Below are 11,777 nucleotides of genomic sequence, written 5' to 3' on the forward strand. Positions count from 1 at the left end.
CATTTCCTGTCTCAGAGTTGGACCATATTTCATAACCTTGCCCAAAGGTACAAGCATAGGGACAGACTATTTGCCTATGGTAAACGTTCCAATCAAATCAGAAGGCTTAGTAATCAAAAGCTGGTTTTAAAACAAACAAACAAACAAAAAACCAACCAAACAAACAAACAAACAAAAAAACAAAACACCCAAGAGTGTGGATGAGAAAGTTGGAGACAGGGATTTTTAGCTAAATAATACTAAGTCTTAAAGTTTGTTGATTAAATAAGCATGTTCCAAGTTTTTATTTCCAACAGTCAATGAATCAACTTCAACGTGCAAGAATCAAAACCAAAATTCAAATTCATTCATAATGAACCACTCTTATCTAATGTGTATGTGTGTATTATGTATGTGCTCACAAATGTTGACCGCACCTTCACAGGCACGCACACACTTCTGTGTGTATATAGAACATACACACCGTGTTTTGTTGCTTCGGGGAAGGAGAAAATTATAAACGATCAGCAGGCATTTTGAGACGGCAGAAACGACACAATGGAAATATTTACAATAATAAAATTAAAATGATGCAGCATTCCCGGGTAGAATAATACAGATCTCAATAAATACAGCAGATATTTGTTTAAAAACAAAACAGAACAAACACCATCTCTCCACCCGAGATGAAAAGTCTTTTCAACTCAAAAGAAATTGAAATAAGCCCCTCCAAGTATATCATAATTGTTAGTGCCTATGTAGAATATAATACACAAAACCATTTAGCAGGTGCATGCAAGAGGCGGAAAGGCCAAGGGATGTAGAGGCATCCGGTCCTCCCGAAAGTGCGGGGACCCAACATGCCCCAGGTTTTGCAGGCGAGCTTGGACCAAGAAGTCCGCTCTAGTCTGCGGACCTCTGCAGTGAGGGCCCTCAGGTTGGGGTTAGGGAGATCTTTAGCCTCCATCACTGGTGGCCTTGGTGAAGCCCGGATGGCAGAGGCCCGGGAGGCGGCAATGTAGGCTGCAGTGGCGGCAGAGGCGCAGGCGGCGGCTGTTGCAGCTGGGGCGGCGGATCGCTGCTTGGCTCCCCAGTAGGAGTGCGGGTCAGCCCCAGGCTGCTGTCGTGTAGCTTGCGGACGTGCTTCTTGAGGTCAAAGTTCCTACAAAAGCCCTTGCCACACGTGGGGCAGGTGAAAGGCTTCTTGTCGTTGTGAGTGTGCATGTGGAAGGTGAGGTTGTACACCTGGTGGAAAGCCTTGTTGCAGATATTGCACTTGAACTGTTTCTCCCCGCTGTGGGTTAACTTGTGATTTTTGTAATTCCCTGAAATAGAAAAAATAGCCCGGCTAAGATGATGAACAAAGCTGGAAAACAGGAGAGATGGTGCATAAAACATAAGGAGGCAGCCCGACGAGCCACCACAGTTTTGGCCCAGGGTTCAGGGCATTGATTCTTCTACGTTTGTTTTTAAGCACACTGAATTTATTTCCTCTACATATTAATAGACATTATTTATCCAGTTACACTAACCGAAAACTGGAGGTGGCAAAGAAACACCCTTTGACATATCAAACGTGCCTTTTCTTACACTGGTCAGACCAGATAGTAGGGAATAAAATTGACAGTCTTCTTCGGCTCAGGTAAGCAGGTACACTTTAGAGGTCATTAAAAAAAAATCCCGAGAATATCCAGTATAACTTTCCTATGACCACCCTGAGAAAGACATCTCCTGTGCTCAATACCTTTTTGATGAAATCCTTTGCCGCAGAATTCACACACGAATGGTTTGTAGCCCGCGTGAATTCGGGTATGTGTGTTTAACGTGGAACTTCTGTTAAATGCTTTACCGCACTGGTTGCACTTGTGAGGTTTCTCCTAAGCAGCAGAGAGAAAGGGAAGAATAGAGAACTTAATTTACAGTACTTGGTTATTGTGATGCGGAATCCTATCATCACCATACACTTTGAAGCTTTTAAACAGGTCAAAGATAACAACACAAGGCCTCCCAGTCCAGCCTCCACAGCCCAGAAGGTCTTATGCTAAAGAATGAGGCTATATCGATGCGTTTTTCCCCCCAAATGGTTCCAAAGCCTTTCGGGTAAACTTCTGACGGAGGAACATACCTGTGTGTGAATGATCTTATGCCGGCAAAGGGTGCTAGCTTGCCGGAAACCTTTCCCACACACTTTACACACGAAGGGTCTGGCTCCTGTGTGTACCGGCATGTGACGGGTTAAGTTATAGTGCGCATTAAAGACCTTAAAAATTAAACACAAAGGAAAACAGGTTAACGGAAGCACAGATTGGATCCAAAGTGATAAAAAGGAGGGAGGGGGCAAAACAAGTTTATACTTCCACTCCCCAAATACTAAAACAGAAGCGAGGGATGGAGAGAGGAAGGAAGAAAGGAAGGAAGGAAGGAAGGAAGGAAGGAAGGAAGGAAGGAAGGAAGGAAGGAAGGAAGGAAGGAAGGAAGAAGGAACTCCTGGCATAAGACTTGCCTTGCCGCAGACTTCACAAGTGAAAACTTTGGGCTTGGCATTTGGAGAGCCGCGGCTGAAATCCGAGGTTTTGAAAGCGATTTTTTCCGACAAAAGTTGGGCGCTTTCTTTCATGTAATGCTGCAGCTGAGCCTGGGACAGGTCTTTGAAAGCTACTCCCGAAGGGAGTTTCTCCACTGCCGGTACAACCAGTTTATTCCTTTCGGCTAAATACGTTTTGGGCTGTGGGTGCAAAGGGGAACTGAGAAAGTAGGAGGCCACCGGGTGGATGTTCACGCTCGCAGCCGGGTGGCACGGGCCGTCACCTCGGTTCAGGTAGCACAGGGCACCCATGGCGTGAAACGAAGAGTGGTTGACCACACGCGGCCTTACCAGCTTGTACTGCTGTAGTGGCAATGCGTCGCGGGCCAGGTCGCCCTTAAGACTTAGCGCGCAGTTGAGCAGGTCGCTGCAGCTGAACGCCGGCGCAGAGGGCGCCACCGCGGGCGGCGCCGGAACCTCCAAACTCGCCTTGCGGGGCTCTGAGCCATTCACTCCCGCTTTGGAGTTCGTGTCGTACGCCACGGGGACGAAAGGGATCATGCAGGGGATCGACGAGTTGAGATGCAGAGAGTGCTTGGGGTCCCCTTTGGGCACGGCTCCCTGCAGGAAGTGGGGGACCGGCAGGGCCTTAGGCTCAGGGGTGCGCGCCATGATTCGTTCGATGGAGAAAGCCAAGGGTTTAGATGTGCTCATCACGTTGCCCCGAGCTGGAGCAGTCGCTAGCATTTTGGTGGTCGCGTTGAGGCAGCTACTGTCCATGACTGAGTCGCCAGCGTCGGTCAGCCGGGGTTGAGTCGCGGGATCGTTGCCTTGTCCCCTGCTTGTCACAGACCTGCGGAGAGGACAGGCACCGTCACCACCAGCAGCCTCCTCCTCCTCCTCCCCAGCATCACCAGCCGAACCTGCCTGCCCAGCCCAATGGACTCCTGCCAGCCCATCGCAGAGTTCTTGGCGCACCAATGACTCGGGGACAATCACTACTTATTTCTATCAATAGAAAGTGTTGTGTCAATAACGCAGCCAAGATCTCGCCAATCGTTAACTTCCAAGAGGAGAAGGTAAACTAGATAATTGCTCAATTCGCTTCCAACAGTCAACAGGAAAACTTTTTTTCTCTCTGCAGTCGGTGACTACTTTTCATTGGTGAGAGAGCTTCCCCCGCCCAGAAGAGGCGGGGGCGCTCTCTGCAACGCGCAGAGCCCTCCCCGACGCGCAAGCACTCGCCCGCACACACTTCTCTACCCTTCAGCTGCCCCTCCCCCTAGCTTCCTCTGTCTTTTTAATTCTCAATCTGCTTAACCAGGCTTTAGAGGCCAAGCAAATCTGAGATCAATTTTCTCGTTTAGCTCTAAGTGACATCATCTAAAATCATTGTGCTAGGGCTAAATAAGGAAACAGAGTCTAATTCAGGGGCAAATGCCAGGCTATATTTATCAAACGCCAGGCTCTAGAAAGCCTTGACCAGGAAACCTCTGACGGCAAAATCCGAGGTTTCTGTGCTTGGCTTGCCTGAGCTCAGTTCGGGCCACGATGCCTCCTCCTACGCAGCCCACTTTCATCCTCCGGGACTCGAGGGGGTCTGGGGGGTGAGGTCGGGAGGTGGTGCTCATTCCCTGAATCAAGGAGTCGCTGCAGCTCGAGCCGCGTCTGGACCGTTTGGAAGACACCAGCAGGTAACTGGCCTCCCAAAATGCCCTTGAGATGTAAAGGCCTTGGGAGGCTTGTTATGCGTTTGTGGTTTTGTCAAAGCGATGCCCATGGCAATAGGCCTGGGAAAGACGCACCAGCACCACAAAGTTGAGTTGCAAAGAATAAGAGGGAGCCACACGGCCAGAGACCTAGACGCGGATTGAACTCACACAAACACACGCGTGAGCGCGCTTCCTTGAGTTTCCAGAGAGAACCCCGAAAGGGCATTTCTCCAAAGAACTTGCGCCCACTGCTCTTCCAGAGCAGAGGGTTTTAAACGTGGAGCGGAGAAGGGGAATACAATCTGTCGATCCCTACCCTGGCTGCCAGCGTCTGCGTGCGGCTCATCAGTGCACGCGATACCCCGCGTGTCTGTGCGCGCAGACGAACAAAGTGTGGTGGTCACGGACCATTTCTGCCCCCCCCCCCCGAGCGTTTGGAGACCCTAAGCGTCCCCTACCCCCCCCCACCCTCCCCCGCGCGCCCAGCGCCCTCCTGGTGTGACGCCTGGGGCCCAAATTCGCTAGCTGGGCGAGCTTTCCATGAAAAGGCCGGACGCTGAGGCTCCCATTGCGCGGGTCCCCGCGGCTCCCGCCCGAGTAGCGGCGCGCGCCTTCCCCGGAGAGGTCAACCGGGAGCCTTCGGTCGCCGAGAGCAGAACCCCAGGCACGCTCCTGGGGCTGCGGACCGTAGACAAACCCCCGCCGTTCTCAAGCCAGTTCCCGGAGGAAGCTGAGCGATGAGCCCTGAACCGCCTCCTGGAGGCCGCGGGAAGGAGCTGCCGGCAAACTCCAAGCACCGTCAGCCTGGTGAGTTAACTCTACCGTGTGTGGACCAAGTATCCGCCAGGTATCTGGCCAAGAGTAAGATGTGCTGTCCTCTGGTGAGAACCCTGGAAAGGGCCAGCAGTGGGAGGTGAATGTGGGAGCCTAGGATTGTTGAGCCTAAGGCTAATGTATTGGAAGGTGCCAAGTTGGGATTCGAATGGAGGCAACTGGCTTTCAAGATCTCTCCTTCTCCAAACCCCCTTTCTAGCTCATACCACCAGGCTCCTCCGCCCCACCCAGACGGTGCGAGTCAGTTTAAACACTGCCAGGGAAGCCCAGTTGGGTGGAAACGAAGACAGCGAGTTGTTGAGGCCTGACAGCGAGGCGGGACGGCTAAGTGGATGCTGGAGAAATAATTGCTGGGAAAAATAAAATAAAACAGGGGCCAACAGAAGTCTTTTTGAAAGTTGCAGCGGCTAAGAAGCCAGATGGTGGAAAAGTCTGGCTGTTTGTGGCCCGCCTTGGTGGCTAGGCCTGGGAGTGTCTTCTTTCAGGTACCCAGGCACTTCTAGCTGGGCAGACCTGAGAGGCAGAGAAGAGTAGGAGTCTGGGCAGGGCACCCTGGCAGAGAAAAGGAGGCAACACAAAAATCCGGAGGCATTCTGGAATCCTTTGGGGCCTCAGTTTTTCCCCAACTGGAAATGTTCGTTCGATTTGCTTTTGGGGCCGCAGAACCTTGGTCCTTCACCCTGATCAGACAAAGGGTGCGGGTGACCTGGACTGCTTAAGGAAAGGCGGGGTCGGGAGTGTCCCTGTCCCAAGACAGATGGGTAGAGGTTAAGACTTTAATTGCTGCCTTTTGGGGCGGATCAGATTCCCTTTCCTACCTGCTTTCTTAACAGCGGAAAAAAAAAAAATCTCCCTCCTGCTGCACTCCTCCCTCCCCGGAACAAGTTTAAAGAAGAAAGCAGAAAGGCGAGAAACTGCTCGGCCGCGGAAAGCACTGGAGCCCCCAGCTGATTTGAACAACTCACCGGCCTCTGGAGCGTTACCTGCCTTCTTGATTGAGTGCCACCAGTCTCTTTTGCGTTCGTCGCGTGTCCCTCCCTCTTCTCTTCTTCCCCTCCCCCTCCCCCTCCTCAACGGGTCAAAAAAAAAAAAGTCTTTATTTGCCTCTTTAGTGGACACTAACTTTTAAAAGGGAAAATATTAGCTATTAGCTAAGGGCTTTTATAGTTAACATTTCAATAGTTTGCTTTTCATTGGTCTTTTCGGGGATTTGCCTTTTCTGCCAAGTGTTTGAAAATGTCATTCGAGTAAATACAGCAAGGCATCAATTATTTCCTTTTTTTTTTTTTTTTTTTTTTTTTTTTTTTTTTTTTTTTTTTGAGCTAGCCCTGATCTTGCTAATCCCAAAGTCCGAAGATGTATTTTACAAATCTAAGTCTCGATATGCCAATGTGTTAATGTTTTCCACTCAGTATATAACCAAAAACATGCATTAACATTTAATATGCATTCCATAAGGTAGTCTTAAAATACAAAATGTATTTAGCAAGTTTCTTAATGTCAGAAATGAATACTTCATTTTAACTACAAACATTTGGAATTACAGAAAAAGTTACCAACACAGAATAAATTTGGAAAATTTAGAAGCTTCCAAATGTTTGGGTTACTTGCAAGAACATAAAGGAGCTTTGTTTGTTTAGCAAAATAGAAACGTACAGACTCTTTGGAATTTCTTGGAGAATCCGATAATCTGTTGTCTGTTTAAGTCAAATTTTACCAATCAACTTTAAACCCTGGTGCAAGTTGACTAAGTGTTTGGGTCGGGGAGCAGGAGCTATCCCAGGAAATCAGGACAGTTCTTGAGATGAAGAGGCCTGATTACAAAGTGGGATCAATACTGAAAAACAAGAGAAATCTTCCTACTACATAACAACTGAAAGTTACAAGTAGAATGTAACTCCTGTTCTTCATATTTCCTAGACTTGTATAATTCCCCCTTTCATAAGTAAGCAATTTTGTGGTAAAGATTATTGCCACCTGAAATTAAAAAGCAGTAGAAGGTAGTTGTAAAATAATAAGTATTCTGTAATCTCTATTTCCTTAAGAAGTAAACACTGGTGAGGTTTTCTTTCTTTTTTTTTTTAGCTTAAAATGATTTGGAAAATATTGTAACATAACAGATCTTCAGCCAAGTGTATTTGATTTGACACTCGTCATATTTTTTAGGTTTTTCAGGCCCAACAAACATCCCTGACTTTCAATCTTTTACCAGGAACAACAGTCGATATTCTTTACGATATTCTCCACTGTAGTGTATTAGCTGCAGTGAGCTAATGAGAAGCAGGAGGCATTACTCTTGTTGTTGTTGTTGTTGTTGTTGTTGTTGTTGTTGTTGTGATGATGATGATCATGATGATGACTGTCTAGATATTTGGGCTAATTTGCACTGTTTCCTGTCTAACAAAACAACACCAACGGGAATACAAATTGCTTTTGGAAGAGGAAAGGCATTCCTAAATTCCTCTACAATCTTTGTTTCTGGTTGATACTTGTTGTTTCTTCTGGTGTGCGGTAGACCCGGGAAATGGAATCGGACATAGGCTCTTTATGGTTCAAGGAAAGAGACTTCTTGAATACTTCCAACTTACTCAATGAATACCCGGTGGGACTAACTTTGCAGCACATTAACATGCATGTCATCATATGTTCGGATTTACAGGCTGCTAGTATGCTTTTAGTTGATTTGGTGGCAAATAAAGAATTCTTGAGGGGGAGGTAGAGGTGGGTGGATGGAGGGGACGCTAGGGAGACCTGGGAGGTGAATATGGTCAAACGGCATTGTAATAAATCTCACATAATGAATAAAAGTATTATATTTTAAAAAGAATTCTTGTTAATGTAGTTCAGCGTGTCACCAGTTAAGACTCTGCGAACTAAATATGGATGTCTAAGATAACAGAGTCTAATAACAGAGTCTAAGAGCACTCTGTTGTTATTTTTCTCTAGACTTTTGTTGTTAATATTTCTTTTATATTAAGATTTCGTTTCAGTGCAATGCAATCATTCTTCTCAAACCAGCATTTGCATGTTAAATCAGCTTGTAAAAGGAAGCGAAGCATTCTGACTTAGGAGTGGTCAGAACGGTGACAGGCAGCACTGTCAGTCGCTTCTGGTTGGTGTCTACCCCTACCCTAATGCCGGGATTTCTCTCACCCGTTCCTTACAGGCCTGTGGGGCGTGTCCCTTCTCCACTGCAAGGCTACGACTTGGTGGGAAAAGAAGTTCACAAACTCAACTTTCCCAATCTTTTCGTGGAGCGGCTTAAAAGTCAAGCAATCAAAAACCAGCAAAGTTTTGCTTGTAATTTGCAACGGTGTTGTTGAAAGTTGAGAGGCGAACACGTAAAGCAGGACGTGCCAAAAGTATTTTTCCTTCCACACCGACAATGTGTCTACCATGGTAGAAAAGCTGGTTAATGCAGTTGGTTGATGGACATTTCGCAGAAGTTCCCAATTTTAAAAGTCATTTTCTGGCCAATTAAAAAAACAAACAAAAAAAAAAAAACAAAAAACATACCCAACATAAAGCGCGACTCTTCCTTGATGTTGGCCAAGGTTTTAAAGCAGTCTCGGTGTTAAGTTCAAACTTTCTTCCATAAATGAGCTCGTGAAATGAAAGGCGATAGTAGAATTTGAAATAACACAGATTACAGCAATAGGGAAGCAATAGAGGTAAACCAACATCCGTGAGGCAGAAATCTCTAGAGCCTTTTAGGCTCTGAGGATGTCAGTTACCTCCTGGATTCCGGTCCATAGCTGCTTGGGCTTGGGAATGCCCTGTTCAGCCCCGCATCCCCAGGCTGCTCCATTCTCCATCCTCTAGGGCTTGGCTTGCATCCCCCACCCCCACCCCACCCCAGGGGACCTGTGTTCCCGTTGCTTGCGGTGCGGGACAGACGCGACCCGCCTGGGCTACGCTTCGTTTGCCAGAGCCCAGCTCTTGAATTCGAAGTGAAATTCGAAAGCTGAATGTTCGTTCCTGCCGTGTTCTGCTTTGCTTGGTTTCCAGTTCACAAAGCCCAGCTAAAAATGCCTCCAAGGCTGGGAGAGATGGAAGCTGGTGCGATTGCCGGGGAGAGCGGCTTGTGGGGTTGGAGAGGGCTGAAGAGCTGGGCTAGTCTTCTGCGGCCTGGTGCCCAGACCTTCATGCTTGCCCCGCAGCGCTGTGCGAGTCCCGTCCCGCTCTGAACCTCCGCAGTGCCTCCCCAGGGCACAGCTCCCACGTCGGCCAGCGTGACTGCGGCCGATCTAGTTCCGAACTCTGGCCTCTGGACTGTCACTGGCCCTCCAGCCCCTCCCTGGCTCGATCCCGCTCCTCCCTCCCTGCTCCACTGGCCCACAAGGCTGGAAGAGGGAGGGGAAGGCTCGTAAGTTTCGGGAGGGGGCGCAGGATGGCGTTTAAGAGACCCAGAAACCGATGGCAGAGAGCTTCTTTGAAAAGTTTTTGAAAGCTTGGCTTTGACCACTCAGGGTGTACGTGAAGGGTCAATCTAAGAGTCAGGCTGACGGAAACAGACCTTGCTCTAGGGCAGGCCTCAGGAGGAACGAAAACTTTTGTTGTCGTTGTTGTTTTGTTAGTCACGTTCTTAAACTGTTTCAAAGTACTGTAGCACTTCTCAGTTATATACTCCAAAAATTTTTTTCAGATCCGTTGTCCCGCTGTGTTTGTGTGTGTGTGTGTGTGTGTGTGTGTGTGTGTGTGTGTGTGTGTTCTCTCCACTCTTGTCTGGGTTCCTGGGGATTCCTTCCTTTGAAACCGATTGGTGGTTGGTTGGTGGTTTAAAGTAATTGGCTTGATCTATAGTGTTTATGATCTCAGCGAAAGGGAGAAAATTTCCTAACAAGAGATCTCTTACATCTTACTATCTTAGTCCTTCGGAGTCCTGAATTCCCTCAACCGGCCAAACCCCAGACCTCCACTAATAGTGAGCCGGCAGTGGTACTAGACCTCATCCCCACAGCTGATTTCCACAGCATCCATGGACAGGTGGTCAGCTTCAGGCGCCACACCTTTCACCACAAACGGACTCTCTTCGATGCCCCCACGCCCTTCGCTCCACCCTCCAGAGTGGGTGTGTTACTTGAGTTTAACAACTCTAGGGACATCCCTAGAAGAACGAAGCTTGGTGCTTTATTAAGGGCTCTTACTACTTTTTCAAATATCAATTTGGATCGTCCATCTTGTTGGATGGACATGTTGGTTGCCTGTAAACCCGACCTTAAGAGAGCACGAGGCAGGAGGTTAGCTACAAGTTCGAGGTCAGCCTGGGTCACAGAGATCCAGCCTCAAAACTTCAAAACAAACAAATTTAACCTCCCAGTCTGAATTTAGCAGTTTTTCAATTTAGAAGTTTTCCATTGTCTTTTTAGAAGTCTCCTTTAACTCTCTTCGGTTAAATGTGGCCACTAGTTTCACAGAGGACCAGAGTCCTGGAAACTTGAAGAACCTCAGGCAACGTGTTGGCTCTAGATGACCACGAAGGGCGGGCGGGCAGCTTGTGGCTTCTTTGTGTCACAAAAAACTGTGCCAGAGTCCCAATGCAGACCGCAGCCTATGGCTTCAGAAGGCTTTCTGGGTCAAGAGTTGGAAGGGAAGTTGCGTTAAGAGTAATAAACTCAAAGAGCCTGGCAAAGGTATATGACTCACACAAAGACTGAATGAGGTCGGCTCCTGTTGCTTATGAAGGAAGCAAATGTGTGTGTGTGTGTGGGGGGGGGGGCTCTACCTAACCCTGTGATTCACAGCTTCTCAGAAATTTACATAATACAAGGGCGTAGATGTAAACCTAAAGGACAAAAATAATAATTCAACGGCACATATTTCATTTTCACACCGCGGACCTGGATGTGTTCCCGGTGTTGGCACATCACTGCTTCTTGGGGCTTTTTTACTCAGGACGCCGCTGAGTATCTGAACCTTTACTGCCAAAGCAGAGGAAAAGAGAGACGAGGAAGAAATTGGCTTTCAGAGTGCTGGTCTAGATTTCTCCACTGCAAAAGACTGCCCCCCATCCTTAAATTAAGAGAATTTGCTGCATACAAAAGATAGCAAGCATGGTAATATAATTGGAGTCGTTTCTTTGCCCAGAGACCTGGTATCATTTTATTTGGCTGATGCTTTATTTCAAGCAACACAGTTAGCCTTTAATATGAACAGAAAGTTCCAATTTATCATTTCTCCAAGTAAGTGAAGATCTTAACTCTTTCCAAGGGAACTGATTGTCAAAAAGGCTCAGACTTAAGACAGGATAGAGAACCAGGAAGCAGGTCAGGGACAACACAGGTGGCATTGCTGCAAAAAACCTCTAAAGATATCTCATTCTCTCTCTCTCTCTCTCTCTCTCTCTCTCTCTCTCTCTCTCTCTCTCTCTCTGTGTGTGTGTGTGTGTGTGTGTGTGTGTGTGTGTGTGTTCGTTCTGATTTTGACTTAGGTGACACCAGGAACATAAATTGCAAAGCCCTATTGAAGTACCTCCTTAAGGGTAGTATACCTCAAAGGAAAAGCTGGAAGGGAGATGTTGGGATGTTGAGAAGTTGAGATGCCAGGCAGGATTCCTGCATTTCTGCCAGGAAAGCACCGCCCTATGCCTTCCAACTGCGTCTGGAGTCACCTGGAGGCACAAGACCAGAGAGAGCCTTGGGTGAATTCCTGAGTCTTCCTTTCTCTGTTTAGATGTGGAGTTCTGATCACTGGAGCCTGGAAGTGGTGATGGTTTTCTTTTCTCTGAC

General features: G+C 47.7%; 1 protein-coding gene across 2 annotated transcripts; it reads right to left on the reverse strand.

Moving 5' to 3' along the window:
* Positions 1-252: 252 nt before the first annotated feature.
* Fezf1 (Fez family zinc finger 1) lies at positions 253-6,145 on the reverse strand. Of its 2 annotated transcripts, XM_006505175.4 has the most exons (5): positions 6,015-6,145; positions 2,483-3,356; positions 2,105-2,239; positions 1,724-1,856; positions 253-1,304 (listed from the first exon to the last, which is right to left on the reverse strand). In XM_006505175.4, the coding sequence occupies exons 2-5, from the start codon at positions 3,281-3,283 to the stop codon at positions 946-948; spliced, it is 1,428 nt and encodes a 475-aa protein (XP_006505238.1). In that variant the 5' UTR covers positions 3,284-3,356; positions 6,015-6,145; the 3' UTR covers positions 253-945. The 2 variants fall into 2 exon arrangements, with proteins under 2 accessions (XP_006505238.1, NP_082738.1); NM_028462.1 differs by lacking the exon at positions 6,015-6,145 and having other exon boundaries at positions 256-1,304; positions 2,483-3,473.
* Between the last annotated feature and the right edge of the window lie 5,632 nt (positions 6,146-11,777).

The sequence above is a fragment of the Mus musculus genome, chromosome 6 (genome assembly GCF_000001635.26).
Source record: "Mus musculus strain C57BL/6J chromosome 6, GRCm38.p6 C57BL/6J".
Classification (NCBI taxonomy): domain Eukaryota; kingdom Metazoa; phylum Chordata; class Mammalia; order Rodentia; family Muridae; genus Mus; species Mus musculus.

What these genes read in the sequence shown, in the direction of transcription:
- Fezf1 (XM_006505175.4), bottom strand. Translation starts at nt 3,283, where the DNA reads ATGGACAGTAGCTGCCTCAACGCGACCACCAAAATGCTAGCGACTGCT. An exon ending in CTTGTGAAGTCTGCGGCAAG is followed by an intron (nt 2,240 to 2,482) that starts GCAAGTCTTATG and finishes TTAATTTTTAAG; the next exon opens with GTCTTTAATGCGCACTATAA. An exon ending in CAAAGGATTTCATCAAAAAG is followed by an intron (nt 1,305 to 1,723) that starts GTATTGAGCACA and finishes TTTCTATTTCAG; the next exon opens with GGAATTACAAAAATCACAAG.